The following is a 27,442-nucleotide window of genomic DNA, read 5'->3' as shown; positions in this document are numbered from 1 at the left end:
GTGAGGCCAACGCCTGCAGCTCCGCTGATGCAGTTGTCCAACACCATGGAAAGGTCTTGCCTGCTCGTTCGTGGAGCGAGAGCTTTCATTAGTAGTAGCGGGTACATGAACGCGGCTAGGACGATTGCAAATGCGGCGGGCAAGACCAAAGCACTCGTCAGCAGTATAGACATGCTTGCTTGGTGTTAAGTTAAACTTTCACGTCTTTCAGTCGACGCTGAGAATGGTTCTGTTCTATTTCACGAGCGTTTTTCAGCTGTTTCGAAAAACGCGCCATCATCACGGGAACGATGCGTTGTTAGCGCGCTTATCTCTTTTGCACTAGAGCACCAACTATACAGCATAAAAAACTTTGTATAAACACTTAATGTCAATTCCCGGAGAGCGAAGCATAGATAGGTTAAATACTTTCAAAAATTTTCGCCATAACAACCACTGCTGGCGTGACCATCGCTGGCGCACGCAAACTTCCGGCTGGCGATTCAAAATGGCCGCCAGAAAGAGAACGCAAGAGGAGAAAAATTTAAAAACTCTTCGAGAACTCGCTGCATTACCTGCAAATAAGCAATGTTTCGACTGTCATCAGCGGGGGCCAACTTATATAAACATGACTATCGGATCGTTTGTCTGTACATCCTGCAGCGGAATCCTGTGAGTGGTTTTTTTCTTGCCAACATCACTCGTGAAGTATGCGCAGTTAGGGCTACACGTTCGCTCTGTTAATGTGTGCCCTTCATTCATTTTCGCTCCGAATCTATGCTGGCGCTCTCGTGAACACGGTTTCATGTCCTTGACACTCTTTGACTGCCCGTTCTTACCAGAAGCGCCGTTAGCCTGGGGAGGTCTGCCGAGTAACGGTGTAGGTGCATCGCCCAGTGGCAGGTGATCTTCGCCGGATGATGTATCCATGATTGACTAATCATTGGGGTGGTTCTGGGCTTTCGGTGTAGGTGTAAATGACATCCGCGTGTGTGACCTCCGATTACTTTGCTAATGAAGCTACCTTTTATTGAGCAGGAGGCGTAGAATATTAACCATGTGCCTTCTGCACTGAGGATTGTCCGCTGTTTAGGCTCTATGACAGCGATTTGAAGGTCGGTTGATAACTCCCGAACTCCTTCCGCTGCGCTTCGACACACATTGGCAATATGCCTGCGTGTCAGCATTCCGCGCGCGGTGTGTTTGTGGCATGAATGTCAGTGTTTGAATTGTAACGCAGCCGTTCTTGGGAGAACGGCTAAACGTGAGAAGGGTTCATTGCACGCAGACGTGGGAGAAGCAAACTGCGAGCCGCGTCCTCTCGTTCACATGGTCTAACGTTCCGCGGGTTCCGCGTTTGTTTTTTTGTGCACGAAATACCTTTCGAGACTGTTCGTTTGATTGGACGTCAATTATGCTGTCGGAGAGTAGTCGGCAAACGTGCGGAACTTTTTGCTTAATTTGTTGTATGACCGTTCACTTGTTTGCTAACGGTGTAATATTTTTCGCTCCGAAAACTGGCGCTGCGTTAATTCGTGGGGAAAAGACTGCAAGAATCCACGTAGGCGTGGTTCAGCCGCCGCGCCATCAAATGGCCTTGTCTTGTTTAATGAAAGGGGTTTCGCTACGCAAATGTTTTGTGAATTTCACCGCAAAATTTGTGACAAAAGTGACTCTATATTAAAAAATGTTGCTGTACTTAAAAATGTGTTTCATCATTTGGTTGATGGCCACGATCAGCTTCGTGAAATTCTACCGAGCCTATCAGTTTATTGGGGGGCAGAATCGAGGGTGTGCCTGAAACGTGGGCAGTGTGTTAACCTGCGTCGTAACAGATAAGAACAATCATTGTTCTGTGGATAAGAATAAAAGGTTGCGTGGCAGATACCGCGTGATAAAATGACACAAGCAAATAATATAGTTCGCAAAATCAGTATCTTGCTTCCGGTAGCCTTGCCGCTGACCTTTCCAATTAGCTTAGATATGAACAGCTTGTTCTTGATGTTTTTTTCATTTGTTCTATGCGGGTCTTATTGAGGGTGGTTCTATTCTCAAAGTGTCTATGATGTTGCAAGCCCTCCCACTCCATCGCTAAAAGGCATTGCATGGCACTTGATCATACAGCGGCTCACGGCTCGTAGCTTCAGAAATGTCTTGTGCATGTGTATTTGTTTGGACAGCACATTTGTCTATAAAACGGACACTTCTGTCTGAATACACTTTTTAGTTGAACTAAAGGATCAGGCCTTACTGCCCTGGCCTGTGTTAGCTACCAACTATGCTTTGTTTCTTTAGAAATAAATGAATAAAGTGGGAAATTGCCTTTCTTGTTTCTGCCCAATATAATAATGTCCCAAGTGAAGCAACTGTGCACTAGGGTCTTCTAACAGAAGATGTAGTAACTACTGTATAATTTTCTGGCGTGGTGATGGATGAAATTGACAGCCAGTTCTTCATCTTCACCAATTGTTGTAATAGGTGTCACTTGTGTTATGAAGTGGCTTTAGCCGGAGCTTTTGCCTCCAAACATTTTAAACTGCTCTAGAATGACATGGTGGCACTTAATATGGCACCATTCTACGCCTTTACTAACACATGCAAATTCAGGTTTTTACCACGCACGGTCGAACTTTGGAATATTTTACCTGGTCATATACGTTCAGTGCTCTTGAATGAATTCTTGTTAGCCATTAATTCATTTTTTGTCGTGTTTTTTCTCTCTTGTTCATTTTTTTCTTTTTTCATATTTCCTGTGTTCTGTTTCTTTCCCACCATGTCTTAGATTTTATTCATTATATATTTTATCGCTCACGTTCTTTACATCGCAACACATTACCCCATGTGCTTTTGTACAGGCCTCTCCCACTCCTGCCGTAGCCCTGATTACGGGCTGCAGTACATATGCACAAATAAATGACCAGAATCAAAACTTTATACATAGCTTTCATGTGACGTCGCCACAGCCCTTTCTGAAGTACTGCTCACCATTCCTGGTACTCCTCGAGATAACAGTGGCAGATAAGTGCAAGCAGTGCTCCATGCAAGCAGCGGTGCTCAACATGGCAGCTACAGTGACATCAATGCAAGCTATGTATAGCGAACCAACAATATTTAGAAGCTGCAGTCGGTCTGCCTTTAAAGGTGCCTTCCACGAAATTCGCTGATGTGTTTATTTTTTATATGCTGGCACTTACTTTACTATTCTCTAAAAAAAAGTAATAATCATTAGTAAAACACAATCTTCACAAATCTCCTTCCTGGTTTCATTATTTTTAAGTGTCCTCATGCAGAATATTTTATGTGGAAACGGAAAATACACCAACCAAGGGCTTTATTCAGAGCCGAGTAGGCTCTGAAACGTTGGGACCACTTTTAATGAAGCCCTTGATTGGTGCATTTGCCTTTTCCTCAAGTTTCACCCAGCCAGACAGAGGTCTGTCAAAGATGTTCACCAACAAGAGTATTTTATGTGGCCGCAGTACCTGTGACTGATATTTTTGGAATTTTGTACATTATTAAACAATTGCTACTGTCAGGAGTAATATGTTTGACAGGAGAAGTGCCACCCTAGCTGTGTATATAGGTGGTGAACTTTCTTTCGCTTCGTTCTGCCTGACTGAAGGATTTCCACCATTCTCACTCCCCCTCTTTTATAGACGAGGGTTGAACCCTCCTCATCGAGTGAAGTCCATCACCATGACAACTTTCACACCTGAAGAAATAGAGCAAATAAAAAACAAGGGAAATGAGGTGAGTGAAAGCGATTGTTCATGCCCCTGAAATGCGCATAGCGAGGCGTGGCAGCTGTGTGCAAGCTCTGCTACCTTTAGTGGGTGCCCTTCACAATCGACGTCCCACTGAAGCGGGCACATATTGTTACGCCAGCAAGATAACTCCAGCTTACTAAGCCGGGTCTTGCTTTCTGGTAATCTTTTGTTTGCCCATTTTATCGCGAACATGAAGGCAGGTCAGACCAGTGAATGAATGCCCCATTGTTCCAAGTGCTGGCAATTTTATTAAACTTTGTGGGAAATTTTTTATTTACTTCTCGGAACTGCTGGTGAATGCAAGTCGCATGCAAGGAATCAGCAATCAATTTTATATACGCTTTCAGTTTGCACCACCGTGGATTTTTTTTTTTTTTTTAAGAACGCTTTCTGCAGCTGTACTTTGCTTGCTTCAACAGCGTAAAGAATTTACACATTTGTAAGAACACACGGAAAAGGCAACCATGCTGTGGATTTCACTATTGAAAGATACTACGTGGTACTGCTCTAATGCACAATGTGCGGCCATGGTGGAGAAGACTGAACAATTGCAAAGAACCAGAAGTAAAACAGCGGGTTTAGGAAAAATACCAAGAATGATGGAAAAATTAGAAAAATCATTGGCTAGTTATAAGTTTTATGAAAAAAAAGAGAAACAGTATTTTGGGGTCTAATTTAAAGGTTTACTTAAAGGGACAATAAGGGTGTAAGGACTTTGTTTTGACTGGAAGATCGTACACGAGGTTTCTGAGTGTCGGTTGCAGACTTTTAAAAAATGTTTTATTGAAAGACAGTGTGTTTGCATTGGCAGATTTGAACAAAAAGAAGAACTCTTTACTATAAACTGTGGCATGCCTGAATATTGTACACTTGAAATGTGCCACTGTGGAATGGTCTTTTTAGAAATGTCATTGTAGTTAACATAGTCCATTTGCCCTAAATGGGTTTTTTAAATTAATAGGGCAGGGGTTCGAGTCCCTGGCTGTGGCGGCCATTTTTCTGATGAAAACGAAAAGCAAAAACGCCCGTGTGTACGAGATTTGGGCGCACGTTAAAGATCCCCAGGTGGTCAAAATTAATCCGGAGCCCTCCACTATGGCACGCCTCATTGCCTGCGTTGCGTCGGCATGTTAAACCCTACAATCAATCAATCAATTTTTAAATGAATAAAAAAAGCTCAAGGGGATGAAAACCTGTTAAAGTTGGGTATGCATATAACCTATGTAGTCATATTGGGTCACTGGTTCGCCACAGGGACTAAGGCATGCAGCTGTATAGTACAGTGTTGTTGGTTCGACTCTCTGCCCGAGTAGATTTTCTTTCTTTCAGGGGAAAATGCGAAAACACGCATGCTCATGAGATTTTGTACGCATTGATATCTTTGTACCAATCTAAATCCAAAACCCTCCTGCGGCAGCCACCATGTAGGGCTAGCATTGCTCCAGCATGTCAGACCATAATACATGGTTTGTGTCAAAAAGTACTCATGTCAAATCCTCTGACTGGCATTCCCAAGCATGTCAAATCCAGTTGAACCATACTATCGATTTGTATGTACATGTTTCAGCCTTTCCGCCAAGTGCATTTTAACGGGGTTCTACTGCGTTGGAAACACTGCTTTCTCCCTAGGCCTTTTTAAAGGTGCTCACTGTCCCCCATCTCTGCCCATGTGGATTGCTAGTGCTGGACTCGCTGCAGACTGCCACCGGTGTTCGTTTTTCACTTGTATTCCCGGGGAGTTCTTGCGACTACTCGCAGTCTGTCCAATGGAGGGTGCCCCCAGCCCACCCACCTGCCCCCTGTCGGTTGCAGTTCTGCAAGTACGTGTGGCTGGGCCTGTACGACTCGCGGTGCCCGATGGAGCCGGAGACGCGGGACGAGCAGCGGACGCGGGACATGATGATCCAGAAGTACGAGCGCAAGCGCTGGTACGTCGACCCGGAGCTGGCCCTGCAGCGGATGCACGCCGACCAGGCGCAGCAGGGCAGGGCAGCGGCTGGGGCCGCAGTGCCGCAGCCGCAGCCGAACCACGTGCCGCATTCCAACTCGGCCGTCATGCCCGACACCAAGCCCCTGTCCAGCCTGCTGGGGAAGAACAGCCTCCCTCTAGTCATTCACAAGTCCCAGGTGGGCCCTCCCTTCTTTTTCTTCTCTTTTGCTGGCGGTGCCCCGTCTGTGCGCTCTGCTGTGGGGGCATCGCTGGTGAAAGCTTTCATTGCCAACTGTACTGGGTGTCCACAATGAAGAATTCCATGAACCTTCAGTGTGTAAAACATTTCACCAGTAACGCTACGACATTCTGCCTGTAACAGTGTCTCCAATGTTACTGCGCCCTAACACATTTAGTGGTAGAGTGCAGTCACCCTGCTGGTCACCGCATTAGTGGTCACCTCTTTTCTATTGATATGTGGAAAAATTCAGCAGTATTTACCCCTATGGGAGTGGTACTCCTGCGTGAAAAAGTGTGGCATAAAAAGCCGTGTGGTTGTGTGGAGTACGACAGGATGGGCCAAGCCATTCAAAAGATTAGAACACTGTTGCAAGGAAATCAGTTCCTCCACATGTTCTGAAGGCGGAGGGGCTCTTTGAGGTTGTTACTAAACCCGCTGGTACGGCCATGTACAACCTTAACAGTGTAGGTTAATCTTGACACTTCAGTGTTGCCATTACCGACAAGGGCCATCTTTTCAAGGCCATGCATGCGTTTGGTTAGCCTGTAACTTCGGGTGTGAAGCGCCGAATGCATTTGATGGTTAATGAGTTCTTCCACTGGACTGATGTAAGCATAATTTCTGCTCACAATGCTGTAGAGGCCACTGTGCACTTCCCTAGGCCTCAAAAGCAGTTTTTGTGCCTCCGTAATCACCAGCTTGTTCAATGAGAATTTGTATTCGAAAGTTGCGCCATTAAACACAAACATGATAAAATATTCGAAAGTTCGCAACTTCGAACCGCTTGCTGTATTTAAAGCAGATTCGGAGCATATGCGAATCACAAGTGTGGGAAAAGATATTGCTCTAAATTTTCTTGCACAGCCTTGTTGTCACTTACACCCACATTGCACACTTGTGTTTGGGATGATTGCTGCCCTGCCAAAAAGCCAAATTAAAAGGGGACACGCAGGTCGAAAAATCATAATTTTTTTTAATATGTCGATTTCTTGTTTTCGCTTGCATTATTATTTTTGACTATCCTTCTTTCATGGGAAAAAAAAAGTGAAAACGAAATATGAACGAGAACTTAGTGACAAATGTGTCTGAATGACCTGCGGTGACCCAGGAAATCGTGTAATCCAGCTGAATTTTGGCCATCTTTGAGAGTTTTTGCTGCACGGCAGCATGGCTGGCCGCCATTTCGGTCACTTGAGAGAGGCAGACAAAGCCTTCTTCCCTCATTCAAACTGCTTGCCAGCTTCGTATCTTAGATAAAAAAATTTAAAAAATTCTTTCCAACCTGTTTTGAGAGCTCCTGGCTATTTAAATCACGTGATGCAAAATCAGGACCACCATTGGCTCTCGCGCTTGTGAGCCGCCATCGCCTCCATCGTTCCGTTCACAACACTTTGCACATCGCTTCAGGCAGAGCTATATTCTATTTCCTTATCGTGAGTTTTTAATCATGAACGGTGAAAATTGTAACTATCATCGCCCCAAGTCCTGGGCTTCACGCCCGTACAAGGGAAAGCGCAAGCGCCACGGCGTTGAACGACCATGGCCAGCACCGGCATGTCCGGCACGGCGAGGCCTAACAGTGACACGCGTTCAAGCGTTGCGAGCGCAGCTCAACCAGGTGAGGCTGATTTTATCAGTGACGCTATTGGCTTTGTAAGCGCATCAGAGTAGTAGTTGGCAGCCTTCCAAGGCGGGGAGACAGCCAGCAATAGGAGCAGTGCAAGCGCAGTTATCTGCGAAGTTGACACTCTGACTGACCTTGTGAACGGCACCGTGTGCATGACGTGCAGTAAGTGCGAACTGTCATAGTTGAGATTGCGAACAAGCGGAAGGGCCTCGCATCGGTACTGGAACCCAATTGCAAAAAAACGTGGAATGCCCTGCAGGAGTGATTCCTTCTGTCTACTCGCCACATAGCACTGCCGCCATCGGCCGCGTAGGCTGCAACCTTTCTGCAGTGGAAGTCCCCGTGATAGTTTCGCCTTCAATGTGAAAGCGGTACTCGCTGCACACACGGTTGGCATCGGACACGATCGTCTGTCCAGGTTTTGTGCCATTCTCCAAGAACTGGGAATATTCCCTTCAGAACAACTGGTCAGACTAAGCAGTGCAAGTAACCAACGGGGGTTCAAGCAGATGTCTGCCAGGCTGACCGCTAAGGCTAGATCCCATCGCCGCATTCTGGTGAAGCGTGCCTGTACGGAGGACTTCACCCACTTAAATTGTGAGGGTGAAACTTGTACGGCAGGAGAATTCTAACTTTAGGACCTCAATGTGGACATTTCAAACTATATCCCCACCAAGTTTCATGTTGTTTGACCAAGAATTTAAGACCCTGACAAAGAAAAGCACTTTCAATTGCGTTTTTCTTAGTTTGGTATTTTTGTCAGTTTTCTGAGTTTGTGCACACCATTTTTCCCTCTTGGAGTTGTCGTATTGCAATGAAATTTTGCACAGATGTTCATTATAACACGTAGAGGGCCGAAATATTGTCAACTATGCAATTTGTGTCCTCGGATATTTCTGACGGTCATAAAACAAAAATATACAAATCGAGAAAAGGCACACTACCAGTCATTTTTTTTTTTTTCTTTCATGGTGAGGAAAATGAATTTAAGGATTTTTGAGGTAGATTTGCGCACTCTGCAGTTCATAAGGAACCAACCACCTAGGCTATTTTGAAACTGGTGGAAATTTCAGCCTCCCAACTTCATTATTAAAAAGAAAAGTTGTTTCGAGGAGCATGTCCCCTGAAAGGCTTCTTGGCGGGACGACGAAGTTCTGTGCAGTGAGACCTGAAGTGTGTGCATATGGCGAAGCCAGGTTTTGTTCTTAGTTAGTTACTGGGTGTTAAAAGCAGCTTTAATAGTCCGAACGGTTAATGCTTCTTGCTCACTTTATTTATTTATTTATTTATGATACCTTACAAGCTCAATGAGAGCATTGAGTAAGGGGGGTACAAACTTCAAAGAGTAATAGGGCGGTCATCAATAGCATGGAATACACAGAAAGTAACACAACTTCGTACAATGCACTGACACTCAAACAAATGTAATAACGCGAAGGTTTGCCGATATTCAGTAAGCTTGGATAACAAGAAATTCAGGGTACAAGAAAGAAACACAGTAAAAGCATTCGGAAGGCCAAGGTATAGAATTCAAGTAAGCAGCAACGGCAGTGCGACTGAGCGACAAAGACTGGGAGAACAATAACTTAGATACATCAGAGGTAAGCACAGTAAAAAAAAAAAAAAAAAATCGTAAGGCCCAGGTGTACAACATACACACGCATTTTCCAAACACGCATACTGCCAGCCGTACGAAGGCCTCTACCAACATAAATCGCAAGACAACGGTGAGTACAGCAAAGACTAAAGATAACCAAAGAGAAGTGTGAAACTAGGCAAGTGACACAGCTGCAGCTGCAAACATCAGTGAAGTTGGAGCGATATTAGTGCGATGAAAAATGGTTACACACATGTTCGCGAAATGAATTTGGATCGGTGATAGAGGCGATGCAGTCGGGAAGATCGTTCCACAATGATATGGCCTTAGGAAGCGCTGATAAGTTGAATGCCTTCGTATTGCCGTAGATGCGAGTGAAGCTAAAGTGATTGTGCAGGCGTCTATGGCCTTAGGAAGCGCTGATAAGTTGAATGCCTTCGTATTGCCGTAGATGCGAGTGAAGCTAAAGTGATTGTGCAGGCGTCTGGACATGCGCAATGGTGCTGTTAGGGGTAGCGTAGAACGTCTTGTGCTGTGAATATATTTATGTAGCAAACATAACAGTGCAACAGAGCGACGAACGTGCAATGGCGAAATAGAATGTTCTTAGAATTGTAGAATTACATAGATTTGTAGAATAGAATTGTAGAATTACATAACGAAGCGCCATTCATCACACACCATTAGCATACTGAACATGCCTTTCCTTACACTTGTCCTGCTTCTTATCTCTCTTCAGCCGTCGACCCCAAGTTCCGCCACATGGCCCACGCCCATTTCGTCCGCTGTAGCCACAACGACCTCCAGCCAACCCATGTTCAAGTCAAACGTGGACATCTTCAGCACTTTCAACAGCGACCCGTTCAGTTCAGCCTCCTCCGTCAGCTCGACCCCGACAGGTGGGCAAAGCTGCAAAGCTTTTCCTGTCACGACATTTCCAATTCTCTAGTAGTAGGTAGCCTTGAACGTTGCCAATGCATGATAATAATGTGAGTGTTGTTATTGCCCTCTTACAGTTCCTGCGAAACCTTCTGCGTTCTCTGCAAACGGAAACTTTGCAAATTTCGACACAGTTTTTTCTTCATCCGGTAAGCATTGCGTTTCACACGTGCTTTTTATTTCGTTGAATCAAGTTGGATCTGAATTTTGTCTGTGATAAATAAAACTATATTTCATCATGCTACTGATATAGAAGTGGCCAGTAGAGGTAGCTTACTGCTCAACGAGGTGACATTAAGGCTGCCTAGAAGTGAGGTCAGCTCTGCTCGAGCGGAATTCCAGGTAAACGTGGCACATCATAGATTGATACAGGCACAGCTCAGAACATTGAGCACTGTTCAGTTTGCAAAACCATAAAAAAACAAAAACGTTCCTAATTTTTTGAGCTTGTGGTGTGCTACAGGGTCATTGTCCCAAACTGCTTAGAGCAACCCTCTGCAAGTTAGCAATCATGACGGACAGCCTTTGATTCATTGTGGGGCCACTGTGAGCGTGGCTTCATAGCTGTCTGGGTTCTGCTGTAGCAGTGTTGATATGTTCCACAGCCATGGTTTTCTTAGGACCTAAACCCACGCCATCTTTTAGTCACATTACTGGATATGCTATGTTGCTTATCTATTGACCAAAAGCTGAGGAGATCAAACAGAAAATGCTGGTAGCCCAGTTGCATGCTGTCACTGCTGTTCCCTAACTACACACAGTGCACTGCTCACCCACTGAGGCAAGTAGAATATTCTAAGGAGGATTTCCGTCCATCACTGCGTGCCTCAGTTCCACACGGTGGTCAGTGTAGTGCGTTACGATGGCCAGTTGAAGTCAGCACAACCGCCATGACCAAACCCTTGCACCTGCATGAAGGAGCCATGGACTCGGTATGCTGTGGCCTCCTACATTTATTGTGGATGCATAGTCCCAGCCAGAACAGTGAGAGCGGTGATGACAAGTGACCGCAGTTGTGTTCGATCTGGAATGTCACGTGGCACCACTCTCATCATTCTGGCTAGGACTACGCATCCACTATAAATATAGGAGGTCACAGCATACGGAGTCCACGGCTCCTTTCTGCAGGTGGTGATCCGGACGTGATCCTTCCATGTGTGAAGGAACATCAAGCTCACACCTTTCTGCTGAAATGTAATTGAAGTCAGCATACCGTACAACAGGTGGCGAGCCCTTGTCAGCAATAAAATGGTCACTGATTGAAACGTCGATTCTGTTTCATTTCCTGACTTGGTCAGTGACCGTTTTATTGCTAACGTGCTTTTACCTGACCAGACGGTATTCCGTCAGACACTGGGCTGTGTCAAACCCTTGACTTTCCACGCCATCTCTTTGGGGGGGGAATCCCAGAGCACCCACCTGCCATCTCGGTTCCGGGCCCTGCGGGCGGCGGAGTGAATAGTGGCGGCAGCAGCAACCACGTCGGGGGGGACACGGGCTTCGTGGCATCTTTCCCGCCCATGTCAAGTCCTCCCGTGGCCGTGACGAGCACGCCATCGACCGTGACCCTGGCCGCGACTGCCCCTGGTGGAGGGGAGCCGCAGACCAAGGTGCCGCCGGCGGATCGGTACGCGGCCCTGGCCGACCTGGACAACCTCTTCCACCAGGAAAGCCCCCAGCCGCCGGCCCCCCAGCCCCCGCAGCAGCAGCCCCCGCCCCCGCAGCCATCGGCCTTTGCGCAGACGCCCGCATTCGCAGTGCCTCAGGGTGCGTTTCCATTGCTGGACATATTGCGTAGTTTTTGGTTGCTGATATGTGAGCCAGGTGGAAAGATTCTCGGTTGTTCTGATGGCTGTTGAGCCATTTGACAGTTCCAGGGGTGAGGCAGCTGCACATATTGCACAGTTTTGGTGCAAATCCGCTTTCCTGCGTCGTGCTGTTCCAGAAGCATAAAAATTCCAAAAATTGCGCTAAACCGGTACAAAACAGCCTGACAAGCACGGATTTTGACGATCACGCCAGTTTCAATGGCAGGAAATGCCGACTTCACATTATTTTCCAGGCAGCTTTTAAAGGTTTGATTCGACTGATCAATCAGTCAATCAATCAAAAACGTGGTGATCAGATTGTAAAAAATTTCCAAAAGGTCATTTTTTTAGAAAGTTATGTTATCACCCACCGCGGTGGGTCAGTGGCAAGGCGTGCTGCTGAGCCCAAGGACGCGGGTTTGATTCCCGGCTGCAGCGGCCGCTTTTCTGATGGAAGCGAAAAGCAAGAACGCCCGTGTTCGAGATTTCGGTGCACGTTAAAGATCCCCAGGTGGTCAAAATTAATCTGGAGGCCTCCACTATGGCACGCCTCATTGCCTGTGTAGCGTTGGCGCATTAAACCGCATAATCAGTCAAAATATGGTTGCAGAGTGATTGAACTCTTAAAAGAAAATGATCTGTGATGAAGCAAATTTTTGGTACTAATAGTGGGCCACTGTTGGCCACTGTTGGCCAACAGTGGGCCACTGTTGGGCACACTTCCATGGTGCATGTGGAGCAGCTCACTATGGGCCCTGTTCGTGGTCGCCGTCGTCGCTGTCGTCGTCGGTAGCCCCGGACCTGCATTGGTGGTGGGCCCGCCATTTGGCGAGCACATCTTCTGTTAGTGCGGCCCCCGCATGTGCCTTGTGGATGAGGACCTGAGCCCCCCGTGGCAGTCCTCGGGGCAGTGGGTGGTGGTTGGTGGGGATGTGCTGCCAAAGGGCGCGCCTTCGCTCCTCCTTGGCTGCCAGAATTTTGGCTCTTGGGTCGGGGTCGTCTGGTGCGGGCATAGTCTGGGTCACCAGGGCGGAGCGGTCGTCCATTAGCTCGCTCGCCATAGCCTGTGCGGCTCCATCGCCAAACTGCGCATATTGCGCAGTTTTGATGCAAATTTGTTTTCCTGAGCCAGACTGCTCCAAAAGCTTGAAAATTGCAAAAATTGCGCCAAACTGCTCCGAAACAGTCTGAAAGCCAAGGATTTTAGCGCTCCTGTCAGTTTCAGTGCGGAAAAATGCTTACTGATGGCATAATTTTTCAGCACCCCCACAGTGATGCTGTTTGTAAAGGTAATTGATTGATCATTCAATAAATAACTCGCATAAAATTGACCCTCCTAGCAATGTCGGGTTGGCAATGTTATATTCTAGAGTTTTTTAAAGTTTTCTCATCGAAAAGCATTTTAAAGTCTTGTAAAAAAATAAGTATGTGTACTGATGCGCAAGGTACTTGTGCAAGTTGATGAAAAAACGGCTATTTTCGGAGCGCCGTATCTCCGGAACGACATCACTGGGCGCCGCCGGGCGAAGCAGTTATTCATGGTTCAGGTGGTTCAGGCAGATGGCCCTTCGCCGATTTCTACCGTGCTTTTGGTTATGGGGGTGGCTGGGTTTACATTTAGTCGTTTGATCTGTTGCAGGAAGTTGCACGACTCGAAAGACGGGAGTTCATCAAAAACAAAGGGGTGCCCGCGAATTCGCCGTGTTTCGGCCTTGAGTGTGAAGCGCTGTGCGTGCTTGAAGTGAAATTTCGGACTCATTGCGGTGTTATAAAACACTGAGCTATGACTGCCTTTGACAGCGATCTTGCGAGCGGCGGGAATGGGATGATCGACATTGCAGAAGTGCTGGCGCAGGCTACATCGCCGCAAAATGTTCAAGCAGTGTCCGATAACGGGACGGGCTATTATTGCACGGTAACAATATAGTTCATCTCTGAAGTGAAACTTAATGCCAAGAGGGAGGAGGCTAAACATACCAACGTTACTCAAATTACGATCGTAGTGAACGTGCACTTTGGGGATTGAAATGGGAGGGCTGGTGGGGTATGACGGCTGTCACCTCACTTTGCGCAACTTTTGCCGTGGCTCTACATTTGTTTGTAAAGCCCCGTCTGGGAATACAAAAATAATAATTTTGGCATTTACGTGGCAAGAAAAATGCCTTATGATTGCTTAGTTTTTCAATTCGATATTCTCAATGGCACTCCACGCTATCTATACGTTGAACCTAAGCATTTAAAAGTAATTTCTAAAAAGGTAGTGCAGTTCGAACCTTGTGATACTCTGGTAGAAAAAACTTTATTGAAAGGCTGTTTCAGTGTTATGTACATTCAAAACCGTTTTAAAAAGTGCACGTTTCCTCCATGAGTTGCCAAAAATTTGATTTTTTTGGCTCCTAAGGGGACATAATAAATGTCGTTGTTCTGCTCCAAATCAAGATTCTTCTGCTCCAAAATCGAGATTTCGCTGCTCCAAAAACTGCTCCCAAATCTAATTCAGCTGTCTCACCCCTGTAAGTTCAAGTAAGATTATTTCACTGCGGCACCTTGTTGGTAATTACTGGAAAGCCTTGTTGTGAAAAAGTTCACTTTTAATAATGAACCATTCTTCTAGTTAATGTGCCTCCTTAGGTTTACTCGTACCATCTTACAGGGCTACAAAAGCAAGAGGTCAGATCTTTCAGAACCGGAAGATTAAGCCAAACCAAAAAACATGCCAACTTGAATGCAAGCTACATTTAATTAAGCTTAATAATTCGCTCATTTTTAACTTCGGCGTTGGCCCAGGCACTTCTGTGCATGTGTCCCAGTGATGTCATAGATACCTGATAGTGTGAATTGGTCTGCACTGGTAAACAATGTACCCCAAGTTAAAGACTGAGAGCATGCAAAAATGAACTATTCATGCTTGAAATTGGAATACAGATACGTTATAGATATACGTATGTACGAAACATATACAAGGAAGCAATTAAAAGTAGCTGTAGCATGTACCGTATTTACACAATTGTAAGTCAACTCGAATGTAGGTCACCCCCGGCGAACGGAAGCGGCCACTCGCGATTTCTTTTGATTCGTGAGTACGTTACTCGCATTGAACAGGCGTTTTGTTCCTCTCTAATGAGCGAAATGAGTATTACCAAATCTCTTGAGTTAATGCACGGTGCTGACGTAGGCAAAATCATATCACATTGTTCAGCGCACTTCCAAACGCACTGGTGGGAGGTTGGCTGCTCTAGGTACGGTGGACAAAGGGCACAGATCGGGAACGGCAACTTTCAAACTCGGCATCACATCTATTGACACCAGAATGTATGCAATGGTAAATGCTAAGATTCGATTGTAACCATAGAAACGAGGGTGTTACGCTTTCCCCAGCTCGTAGCGCCCCTGATTTCTCATTTCTCTTGCCGTTACAAGCGGTACAAAGTTCGATTTCGATTTTAAGTTGACCCTCCAACATTGGATTGTCATACTTGACGAAAAAAAGGGTCGACCTACAATCGTGTAAATGTGGTACGCTCAAGTGAAACCCACAGCGATGTGCGGATAATACGGCCAGCAACCAGGTGTGTGGTGCCATGTTGGGGTCACTCTCTTTGTTGGCCAGCCTGATGTGGCCTCCTTGCTTCTCCCCTTTTCCTCGCTTGCAGGGACAGCAGCCGCCACTCCTTCGAACCCGTTTGCGGCAGCCACCCCGGTGTGGAACATGGCGCCTGCTCAGGCCCCGGGTGCCGCTCCCTCGGCCTTTGCCACGCCGAACCCCTTCGAGGCCATGGCACCCACGGGGGGTGTCTTTGGGGGCCTGGACGGCATGGGCGGCCTGGGGGCCGGGAACTCCATGTTTGCGGGCTCCCCCAACGGCTTCGCCCTGGCCGGCACCTCGCCCCTGGTGCAGCAGAAGGGGGTTGGATACGTGGGCTGGGGCGGGGCAGCCATGCCGGCGCCGGGGGGCTTGATGGCGGCTGCCCCGCAAGTGGCCACCCCCTGGCCCGCTGCCATGGGCAAAGTGGCCGGCCCCATGGCCACCGACTGGTCTCAGGTTGGGTCACCGGCGGCGGCCAACCCCTTCCTGGTGAGCACCCGCCGATTGGAGGGGGAGTACTTTGTGAAACTGTTTGCAGTTACTGGCAGCGGCTGAGCCAGTTGGGAAGCTGGGCAATTGCAGACCAGGTCAAACAGACCTCATTAGCCGGGGGTGTGCAAGTAGTGCTTCAAAACCAAATAAAATATGAAGCTAGGAGTGAAACAGCCAAATCAGATATTTCGACTAGAACGTTCTAATTAACTGTATGATGCATACTAAGGATAGCAATATATCATTTCATCGTGCATCTGTTATCAAAGGACTTAGTTTGGCATGCCTGGCTCGTGCTTAAAAAAAAAAAGGCACAGGGGGAAAACCAACAAACAGGAGCAGTAGGAGCATGGCAACAATTGTGCCTGAATTGATAGCAGGATTAAAGGCCAACTGCACTCAAAATTTCGACCTCTTGAAAAACCCTGCACTCAAAATTTCGACCTCTTGAAAAACCCTATTTTCGTATAGTCTGCTTAAGGGGGGACACTGCTCTTGAGGACTGAAAATTTGCCAAAAGATCAAATTTGCAATCTATAGGTCCCAAAGAATTTACCTGCAAAATATCATAGCTGTATCATAATTATTCACAAAGCTGTCACCTTTTCGAGTCACCTAAATGACCATTTTTGCGTCTGTTTTCAAACTTTGTGCCCTGTTTTCTCAGAACCAATTTTCTTCCCACATGGTCAGCTGTCGGGTACGATATCTTGGGATGTACTGGTTCGATTTGTGTCATTTTCACTGCAATCGCAAGCTTGTGAACTGAACAGTGCAATAAAATTACAAAAGTATGCAATTTTTTTTTGCTGGCAAAAGATTTTATGCGATTAGTTTTACAAAAACATTGGAAATTGATGACCTGACATTTATGAAGTTTACAGTGGTTGCAGAAAGAAGGCTAAAGTTTGGCTAAAATTTGGAAGGCTAAAGTGTGGTATAGTTGCATTCCCTGTTCCTTCTAGAGCCAAAAAAATTAAAAGATGTTTGAGTATTTCGTAGGTACATAATGAAAAAATTGCCTGAAATGGAATGGCATAACACGTAGCGCAACTCTAAACTCAAACCCCATAGAGGAAAACTGACTGCATATTTGTGCTCATTATGTTAAAATGCACTCAATGTGTAAATCTCGTGCGTAGGTTAAAAATAACAAAATTGTCTTCAAGACCAGTGTCCCCCCTTAAAACGAAAGCAACATGCAAAATACAACAGCTGAAATATGCGAGTGGATGATGCAAGCGGCCAGCGAATATCGGCGATTTTGAAACCGAAACAGAGGAGAGCTATTGTGGTGATGTTGCAGACGTCCAGTGAGTGGCCAGACGGTCACCAGCTCGGGAGAAAAGTCTGCGCGCAAGCTCTACGCGCGGACAGGGCAGCAAATGGGTGAAGCGTGCAGCACAGCAGAGCTCGACCGGTTCTCCAGCTGCGTGGCTGGCCAGAGGAAGAAGCCCCAGTCGGCTTCATAGAGTTTCATACAATAACAACTAGAGAGGAATCTGGCGCTGCGATCGTCCGCCGCAATGGGCATGATGGGTAGTTCTGGATTCGGATTGGCGCTCGATGGGTTGCGGAAGTTACTATGGATTCAGTTGTGCAGACAGTTACGTTTTCGTTTTCGACTTTCATGAACTCATTTGTCTATGCGGTGTGTTGAAAGAAGCAGTCAAAAATGTGTTTCTCCTTGAATTGAATGCCGCACGCAGACTGCCGCCGCCCTGAATAGAAATGTTTTATAACCCAGAGTTGCGAATCGGATGGGTTATCATTTCCGCACAGCGAGCACGAAAACACAAAATGACGGCGCTCGGTGCGGCGAAGTTGCCTGCGAGTTAGGAGTTGCGGCACTGCTCATTCGGCAGAGCAATGTATTCTTGAAGCTGACGGCGTTTGCAAATCGCTTGGAGCAGCCACACCTTTCGTTCGAACGTCGGCTCCTACGGCGTAGACCAGCAGTACCGGCGGCTGATAGGAACGTAGCTTGATGAATGTCACTCATTCAGGCTAGAATAACTTCTCCAAAGGTAATCTTTTTTTTATGAGCACAAATCTTTTCTTAGTATTACAAACTACAAGTGCCGAAACTTTTACCAATAGTTTTTAAAGAAGTCGGCGTCCTACTGTATTTGGCGGCAAATGGCAAACCTGCTTCACAAACCTCCTCGATTCTGCGTCTGCTTTTTATTCAAACGCGCCGTTTTATTTCGTACAAGACCAGTTTTTGGTCGCTAACTTTCTTATTTGCCATGTAATTTGTAAACGAAGAACCGGACAAGAGTTTTTTTGTCAAAAAACACAATTGGCGCGGCCATAGGCCTGTTTCGATCCTACGCAATCTGGTTCCAGAACTACCCATCATTCCCATTGAAGCGTAAGCGCCACCGCCATGTTTGCGTTGACACTAGCGCCAGTTTCCCCTCTAGTTATTATTGTATGAAACTCTATGGTCGGCTGTAACATCATAGGCGCGTCATGGCTGTTTACGCAATCCGCCAACAGGTGCAGCGTGGTCTGCGGTGGAGCTTTTTTAAACGCTTCTGGCGGATAATGGGGTGTTTCACGGGGCTACCACTTGTGTCCCGGCTGATTTGGGGGTACTTACTACGCATTAAAAATAAATTTGGTCGAGGTGAAATTTGAGTGCAGTTGGCCTTTAAAAATGGAAAGGCCTCATGCCTGTAGTGAAGTATGCTACTAATGGTGATCAAAATAGCCCGGATCGAGCTATCTACTCCCACGAGAATTCCACTTGGTGGAAGCAATACTGGAAAAGCACGCAGTACTAGCTAACTGAAGGTGCCAGTATCAACTGAGCCCTCAATGCAGGCACAATGGCCCCTCTCATCAAAGTGTGTGAAAAGGGCTTTACAAACATGTTCGTGAGACTGTGAGCTTTCCACTGTGCGTAAAAGTTACACTTGGTACAGGTGCCGTTGACAGCGTAGTCTGACAACTGCTTTAGTTCGTTTGTGCTGTTCAAGACGTGTTTTGGGGTCCCTTTAGAGGGGCCTGAGAGAGTTACTGATGGTGCCTTGTTCAAAGAGACAAAAGGAAACATTAAAAGCAAAAAAGAAAAAGAAAAAAAAGTGGTCGTACATGAAAACGTTAGTGCTCTTTAAAAGGGGTGTACAGTCGAACCGACTATATCGGACCTGTTTAAATTGAATTATCCTGTATATCGAACTATTAGGGTATGTTTGCAGTAAGAACAGAACATGTAGCAAAAATTATGCCTATATCGAGCAAAAGCACCAGCGACTCCCGATATATTGAATGCCAAATGCTGCAGAAGTTTCCCCCCCCCCCCCATCCCCAAGTTGGCTTTCTCTTGTGGTGGCGGGCACTAGCAGCGGGGTGGCTCTCTCCCCCTTTTTTCTAACTATTCCTATCAAGACTGCGCCACCACGTTGTGTAGGGAGAACCAGGGCCACTTGTTTTTTTCCCTTTCACCAAAAATCGAGCAGCCGTGGGCAAGCCGTTGACACCCCCCCATGCAAAAAAATGTCCTAGCCCGCCTGCCATGCTTTTTTGCGTCCTTGCTTTCTTTTAGGGCTTTCTTCTGAAATGTAGCGGTGGTGGCTAGCACTAATGTCACTAAAAGGCTTATTTGACAGTTCTATCTAGTGCGAAGCGGCCAAATTTGCCTTTTATTGTGAAGCTGGCAATCATAAATCGATCGAACGTGGTGAGAAATCGGACGTCCTCGCAGCACACCAGATTCCCAAGAGCTCCCTCAGCATGATCGACAGGGAGCTTCGATTAACCTTCACGAAGTAGGTTCTGGGCAGATGTTACTAAAGAAGACAACAGAAATAGCTTGAAATCTGCCACTTGTACGTGCCAGTGATGGCTTCAAAAATCCCGAGGAGTGTAGCGAAGCCGCCACCAGTGTTGCCGAAGCGTAGAGCGAGCTATTGGAATTTCCAGACGCCGTTGCTGGAACAACGGTGGCGAGTTTGTGCGTGTGGATGATGGTGCCGTGACCATGGGAGAGTTTGTAAGATTACATTGCCGACATTGTACCGAGCGCAAGCAGAAGCGGGTGCAATGAGGAAAGCAACGACGATCCTTTTCTTTACAATTTCTGACGTGATTGGTGCACTTGCTTTACTCCTGCACTTTGCGAATGTGAAAGGTTGTGGCCTCAACTGCTCCGACTCTTTAGACAGTGTGGAGAAGTGCATACTGTCTCAGGCGGCGAAGTTGTTCAAGCAAGAGAAGATAGACTATTTTGCGTGAAAGTAAGGCAGTTTTATCAACATAGTTTTTATAACTGCTAAGTGCCTTTATGACTTTCAATTCCTTAGCATGCTTATATCGAATTATCCCTTATTTTGAACTTATAGGTGTTCCTTTGCGAGTTCGATGTAATCGGGTATGGCTGTACCAGTCTTGGGAGATGTTTCTAAAAAGAAAAAGCAAGAGAAACAACAGAAGGTGTCATCACCATTGGTCATTTTTTGCAATTGCATCAGAGGTGGTTGGTCTGAAGTTGGGTGACAGATGTGACCTCTGTGGCCTTTAATTGCCTTTATGTGCATCATTTTCACGTGTTCCAGAGTGGGCCTCTGCCAAGGACCAATTCCAGCAACCCGTTCCTCTGATAGCAGGCCTGGCGACCACAGCCGGAAGTTTCCGTCACGAACTGGCACCCCGACCAGGAACAACAGGCTGGGAAGAAGGAAGAGAAAAGAAGCGGCACCCACCCCCCTTTTTTCTTCTTCTTCTAGAGCTCTATTGGCCTAGGTTACACAACATAGCCGTCTCGTGGGGGCGAGGTGAAAACTATACCCATTAGCGAGAGGTGGTTGCCTTCTCTCTTCACCAGCTGCTACAACGCCTGCTTGTTCTTTTTCTTTTTGCTCCTTTTTTTTTTTTTTTACCAGTGTGTGCCACGCAGATGTTCTTCTAGTCTTTAAGTTTTTTTTTTTTTACCGTTGAGAGCGAGAGAGGGAGTAGCATGGTTCATGCACTAAAGCGGATGGGGAGAGAGGAGGGTAAGAAAAGACCGTAGCAAAGGCCATCTAGGGTGTTCTCTTTCCGCGTCTCCCTTGTGGGCATCAAATGTTAGAGAGAAGCATTAGTTCTGTATAATCCTTTTTAATTTTTTTATTTGCTGCTCTAACACTGTGTTAGTATGTGCATGTCCGACTGTTGCTCTTCTCTCCGACCCCCTTTTGCTTCCTAGAATGGTAGAGAGTTGAACGCTGCTCTGCGAGCGTTTCGTTGGCGAGAGAGAGAGAGAGAGAGAGAGAGATTGTGCGAGTCAGTGCAAAGGATGCGAATGAATTGTGAAAGAAAGAAAAGTCAAGTTGGTTGTGAACTGTAGTGTAATTTCTGTTCAGCCCCGAGGCTTGTCCACGTTCACAACGGTGCGTACTAACCTCTTCAACTACAGGGGAGGAGCAAAGCACGGGTTGAGTGCTTTGCATGTGTTCTCTCTCTCTCTCTGCAAGCGGCCTTCCTTGCCAAAATGTAGAAATCAGAGGCAAATAGTGGCGGTTGTGTAGAATGAGATTTCAGAAGCTCCTAAGTGCACTGAACAGTCATCTGCTTGCGTTGTACTTCTTCGTTCTGTATTGTGTGTGATATTTCGTACTGAATGTGGATTGTGCGTCCACGGCAAGCCAAGCCCGCCAAAGGGCCATTAAATCGTCTTGTGCAGAGATTAACGAACATTTCTGGGCACGCAGAGTTGCCAGGGGTTTTCTGGCCCAAGCTTCGCGGTACATGTAGTGAGAAAGTGCTCATTGCAGAAAGAGAAGAAAAGAGAAAAAAAAAGTATGTTTTACATGTCCAGGTGGTTATTAGACCCTCCTCTACGAGGGATGCAGATGAACCCAGTGATTTCGATGGTGGTAGCAGATTCCAGAGATGTTGTAGGCTACTCTGATCATCCAGTGTTTTCATGTACATATTGGAGATTCGTTTTAAAAAAAAAGATTCTGTATCATATCTGTTGAAGTACAGAAATCATGAGAAATGCTTTATTGCAATTTTTTGTCTGCAATAAATAGCATAGCATGCTTTCGTAGAAGTGGTCTGGAGTTCTTTTTCTTCTAAAATGCAAGAGTGGCTGCTACATTGGAATGTGGTGGGGGCTCAGCTGCAGCTATTTGCAGCCATATTTCTTAGTGAAGAGAACTGTAACACACAAACATGCGCTAAAGCCATCGATTCCCCGATTTCATTGATAAAGGTTAAGTAGCATCATTTCTGTATTGATGAAGTCCAGTCTGCGCTTAGTGAATGTGCCCTAACGTACTATTTTTCATGATGCAGGTAAGACTGCAATGGCACACTGAATGTCGAAGCACTATGTAGAGCAAAGCAAGCAGCTCAGTACATGACTGCGGTTTTTGCACCATTCGACGATGTTGTACCTCAAAGCGTTGCATTAGGACTAATATCCTATGTTTAGGCACAACATTTAACTACCAAGTTGAACCTTGTGACCTGCCAAGCAACATGAGACTCATTGTACATGAAGCTGTGGGTAGACGTTAACCCTCAAAGAGTAATGTCGGACCCCACGTCTGGCCCTTGCATGCCTACAATTTGGAATCGACAAACCGTGCATTTCAGTCTCCAGTGCAGGCTTCCTGTGAAACCTTCATTATTAGCATAACGAGGGCACACTAACCAAAATGTTTCGAGATTTGTTGAGCACATTGCATTTCCAAGGCTGTCCATATGCCTGCGACAAAGTTACTGCAGACTGCAGTAACAGGTTCCAGAAGAAAGAGTGCTGGTAGTGTTGGAGTGTAAAAAGGAGAAACAAAAATTATCGTAGGTTCTAGCTGTGGCCATAAGCGCATCTGCAGTTGCTGTCATGACGTGTGGTTTTTGGCCCACCCCCATTCCTCAACAGCTTTCATAAGTGCTGGGTTAAGGAACCACAGACTACCTCTGCTCCGAAATACTACAGCACGATTCCTTGGCGTGCAAAAAAAATTGAGATTTTATGTGTTTACTGCCTCCTGCTGCACTGGCATGGGGGCTAAGGCATTTTGCTACTTCACACAAGGTTTCTAACTGCGGCAGTTAATTTCCTGGTAAAAGCGTGACGAGGAAATGATGTGCACGCAATATTTCAGTATTGTCTAAATTTTAAATTAATCAGTGTTGCGCACACTGAATTGCATCATGTCTGATTTAAACTTGCTCATGCATCACAGCAGCTGTCGGCAGTACTTTTTAGAGCGCACGTGTCCTTTGCCACCAAGCACAAATGTAAAAAAACAATGCTTTTTTCCACTTTGAAAATTGTGTATTGTGGAAAGGATGAAACCTGCACTGAAATATGAGAAGAAGGAAGAGTCATCAGCAGAAGCAAAGGTGACAGAAGATGGGCTATGTGCAGGGTCAAGTGATGGGTTAAAGGCCAACTGCACTCAAATTTTCGACAACGTAAAAATAATGTCACCTAACAGTTCGTATAAAAAGGGTGCGAAATGCGAAATACTGCGCTTCAAACATCAATGCGCGCGACGCAAACGGCTCGCAACATTCGCGTTTTCGGAACCGAAACTGAATAGAAAAGGCGGCCATAGCGGCGGCCGGACGTGACGTACGTGAGGGAACGGAAGCGACCGCGCCAGAGCCGGCGGCCGCTCAGAGCCGCCTTCAAATGCGCGTGGTAGCGCCGCGTTTCGCTTTTTATTTCCACCGAAGAACTTCCACTAACGTTTGCCCATGGTAATGGAGTTGGGCGCAATTCCGGCATCCCGTTGCTATCAATCGAGATGAAGTAGACCGCCCGACAGTAATTTTTTCAATCATAATAACTGCCGGAATAGCAATTTTCGACATTGCAAGTAAAAAACTGACGCTGATTTACAAAGCTATTTGCTCGTATACGATATCGAAAAGCAGCTTATTATTATTATTATAGCCGACCCCTCGGCTATCACGTCGCCCTCTCTGAAGGAAACAAATCGCACGCGGGCGGAGATAAATCACTATTTCTAATATACATTACATGCAAACAGCTTCGTGAATATCGGCCCAGTATTTTTTCCCCGGTGCGGACATCGAGAATAGAATTATAAAAGGGATCTGAAACTATAAGCCCGCCTCCAGAGCTAAATGACGCACTAAAACACAAAAACACTTCCTATCTACCGCTGTTTTCTACTTTAACCAGAGACAGGTACTGTTGAAAACGTTTTACTTTCAAATAAACTAACCCGCCGCGGTGGCTCAGTGGCTAAGGCGTTGCGCTGCTGAGCACGAGGTCGCGGGTTCGATTCCCGGCCGCGGCGGCCGCTTTTCTGATGGAGGCGAAAAGCAAAAACGCCCGTGTGTACGAGATTTCGGCGCACGATAAAGATCCCCAGGTGGTCAAAATTAATCCGGAGCCCTCCACTACGGCGCGCCTCATCGCCTGCGTTGCGTCGGCGCGTTAAACCCCACAATCAATCAAATCAATCAAATAAACTATATCTAACGCTCAAAGTAAATACTTCACTCGGGAATCGAACAAAAATATAATCTATTGTTTAGAAGAGGGGCAGTTTAGTTTTCGCACTTCCCAAATACGACGGCCAATATTTGTGCGGGTGTATTTGTTACAACGAGAAAGGCTGATTTTGGTTCACTTAGCTAGAGAGACAAAAGTCGCACAAATGTTTATAGCCGCGTGTACAAGAACTCTATTTGGGTCGTAAAACTTTTGGAAATGTCTAAAGGATAGAGGTGGCGTTGGGCCAGCCCAAATGAGGCCAATATTGGACGCTGAAGTGCAAGTGGTCAATAATTTATAATATATCTTTTTTTCTGTGGTAAATGCAATAGGAATGACAAATGTAAGGCAAGTGCTCCTTTCGCGCTATTTTTTTCTTTGAGTAAAAATATTATTTTCAAGTAAAAAGAGTTTTGCTAACTCCAACACGTTCGCAAGCGCCTGAATAAGTTTAGGCTTGTAATCATTTTTTTTTGTCATTGAGAAAAATGGGGGATATTACTGCCTATGCTGTTAGTTTAAACATTTGATGGCGACGCCGGTACAGCGCGCTGGTGTAGCAGAGAAACCCCGGGCGAACGCATCCCTGCGCCCGGAGGAGCGCCCCGCAAGTCGCCGGAGAAGCGCGAGCTTCGCGGGACAGGTTCCCCAACCTCCGTCACAGGCCGCTCGGAACTTGTTACGGCGACTCTCCGCCAGGTGCAAACGTCGTCTGCTCGGAGGTTCTTAGAACGGCGGTACCTAGCGCTCTCCGTGATTACGAAGCTAAGGATTTCACCATGGATATTTTAAGAGCATATACTACTTATTTGGACAAAAAAAAATTTTGAGTGCAGTTGGCCTTTAACTGTCCTCGGAGAAGCACCATAACTGCGTAGCTGTATAGCAGCTGGTGTCAAAGGCCATATCACTTTGGGTGGTTGTTTGCTAATTGATTTTAATTGAAATCTTACCTTTCAGGCACTCCATAATAAGCCAAAAAATAAAAATGCTGTAATAGACCATCAACCAACACCCCAGCTTGAGCCTATACACAAAGGAACAGCACTTTTACTGCATCTTTAACAAGCCCCTTAAATTGCGTCCAGTTATGGCACCCTCAAGCACTCAAAAAGAAAAAGTAAAACAGCAGGTTTGTACACCTGTTAAATTCACCAAGGGAAGAAGATTTCCACAAATCCACAGTTTTAGGTCAGGGAAGAAGACTATACACAGTCAAATTGGACCTAAAGGGGCCATGCAGACAAAATACTAGTTTGTTTTACTTGAAAGATTTAGTGTTTCATAGTTCCCTCGACGCACCCCCGCGATTCCCGATCGCGGGGGTGGTAACGAGGTGGCACATGGTCTTGCCACCTCACAATCTGGAGTTCTACCTGTTCATCTCCAGCCCCTCCTGCTCCGATCTCCCGACCTCCGCGACCACCCCTATGCAGACTCGCCGCCAGGCGGCCACTTCGAAATGGCGCGAGTACGACGCTACCGCCGGTTTCTTCACCGCAAGAGATTAAAAAGCATCACCCCTCCACAAATCCTTAAGGATTTGCCCCTCAGCTGATCGCAAGAAATATTTATCAACAAAGTATTAGATGCGACGCTGAGAGCATCTGTTGTCGGCGGCCCTGTCCTTCCTGCGTGCGTCCGTCGTTGTTGTCCGCACCGCTGCGCCCCTCCTCTCGCCGTGATAGCGTGCCCTCTCCCCCAACATCTGTGGCACGCGCAGTGCGGCGCGCTCTCTCACTCCGCCGGTGGGCGGCGCAAGCGCGCTGTGCGCATGTGCAGCACCCTCTCTCTCCGCGGTCTCCTCTCCTTCGGGCGCGCTGCCTTTCTCTATGGCGCTGCGCATATAAGTGGAGTGCCACGCTCCGGCCGGTCTCTCAGTCGACGGTCGTCCGCGCTACGATTGCTCTCTCTCTCTCTCTCTCTCTCTCTCGCATTACCCGACGATTGCTCACGCAATTCGAGTAATCGACCCAACAGAAACGCACAATGGAACCCCCTTCAGCGTCGCATCACACCAGGGTTCCCGCGAGGGGAGGTGGGCGTATTTTTAGATGCGACGCCACATTCCACCTCGTATACTCCTGTCCCCACTCCCCTAACCCACCCCCCTTCCCCACCCTGGAGCAGTGGGAGACTGAGCTGACCAGCCCGGACCCGGCCCGCCAGAGGGCCTTGGTTTCTCGGGCCATTGAGTCGGCCCGGTCGAGAGGCATCCTGGACTAGGGACGCTTCACCACCACCCTTTTCCCTTTCCCTTTTGCTCCAATAAACGTTTACTACTACTACTACGCTGAGATCATCTCTTGTCGGCGGCCCTGTCCTTCCTGCGTGCGTCCGTTGTTGTCCGCAAGGCTGCGACTATCCTCCACTTTCCCCCTCTCCTCTCCGATAGCGAACACTCTCTCGCGAGGGGCATTGGATTGGGTTCGATTGGATTGGCTTGGATTAAAGTGGATTGCGTTGCGTCATAGCCTCGGCAGACGCACTGGCGCCGGCGCGTTCCCAGGTGAGAGCGAACACTCTCTCTCAACATCTGCGGGTGTGCGGCCCAGCACGCTCTCACTCCGCCGGTGGGCGGCGCTGCGCATGTGCAGTACTCTCTCTCTCCGCGGTCTCCTCTCCTTCGGGCGCGCTGCGCATATAACCGGTGTGCCGCTCTCCGGCGGCCTTTCGGTCGACGGTTGCTCTCCGCTTGCGCTTGAAGCCCCCTCAGCGTCGCATCACACCAGGGTTCCCGCGAGAGGAGGTGGGCATAATTTTTATTAGGGTTCATACTTAATCTATATGACTCGACAAACATGGTCATGTAAGTGACCGTGCTATTTACGTCAGTGTCGTGTCAGACAAATCCAATGCATCCGTAGGCTGTGTTAGGTGGCCTTAGTCGGCAAAGTGCCGCACTAATAACTGCTTTGGTGTCTACGTGTTCATTCGTAACTAATTCTTTACCCCACCATTCTTACTGCTATAAAAAGAATGCGCCCTAAATGTAAGCGCCAATAGCTT

General features: G+C 46.9%; 1 protein-coding gene across 1 annotated transcript; it reads left to right on the top strand.

Moving 5' to 3' along the window:
- The first annotated feature begins 462 nt into the window (after positions 1-462).
- On the top strand, positions 463-22,006 carry Drongo (Arf GTPase activating protein drongo). Its single transcript, XM_077699880.1, has 8 exons — positions 463-651; positions 3,636-3,729; positions 5,559-5,873; positions 9,881-10,040; positions 10,158-10,229; positions 11,491-11,847; positions 15,542-15,963; positions 20,529-22,006. The coding sequence occupies exons 1-8, from the start codon at positions 488-490 to the stop codon at positions 20,571-20,573; spliced, it is 1,629 nt and encodes a 542-aa protein (XP_077556006.1). The 5' UTR covers positions 463-487; the 3' UTR covers positions 20,574-22,006.
- The last annotated feature ends 5,436 nt before the right edge of the window (positions 22,007-27,442 follow it).

The sequence above is a fragment of the Haemaphysalis longicornis genome, unplaced genomic scaffold (genome assembly GCF_048455015.1).
Source record: "Haemaphysalis longicornis isolate Haplotype H1 unplaced genomic scaffold, Haemaphysalis longicornis Haplotype H1 scaffold_2, whole genome shotgun sequence".
Lineage (NCBI taxonomy): Eukaryota > Metazoa > Arthropoda > Arachnida > Ixodida > Ixodidae > Haemaphysalis > Haemaphysalis longicornis.
The sequence above is the reverse complement of the archived record's forward strand: the minus strand, read 5'-3'. Positions and strand labels throughout refer to the sequence as shown.

Coding starts and splice junctions, on each gene's coding strand:
- Drongo (XM_077699880.1), top strand. CDS start 488: ATGGCCGCCAGAAAGAGAACGCAAGAGGAGAAAAATTTAAAAACTCTT. Junction 3,730..5,558: donor TAAAAAACAAGGGAAATGAG/GTGAGTGAAAGC, acceptor TGTCGGTTGCAG/TTCTGCAAGTACGTGTGGCT. Junction 10,041..10,157: donor CGTCAGCTCGACCCCGACAG/GTGGGCAAAGCT, acceptor GCCCTCTTACAG/TTCCTGCGAAACCTTCTGCG.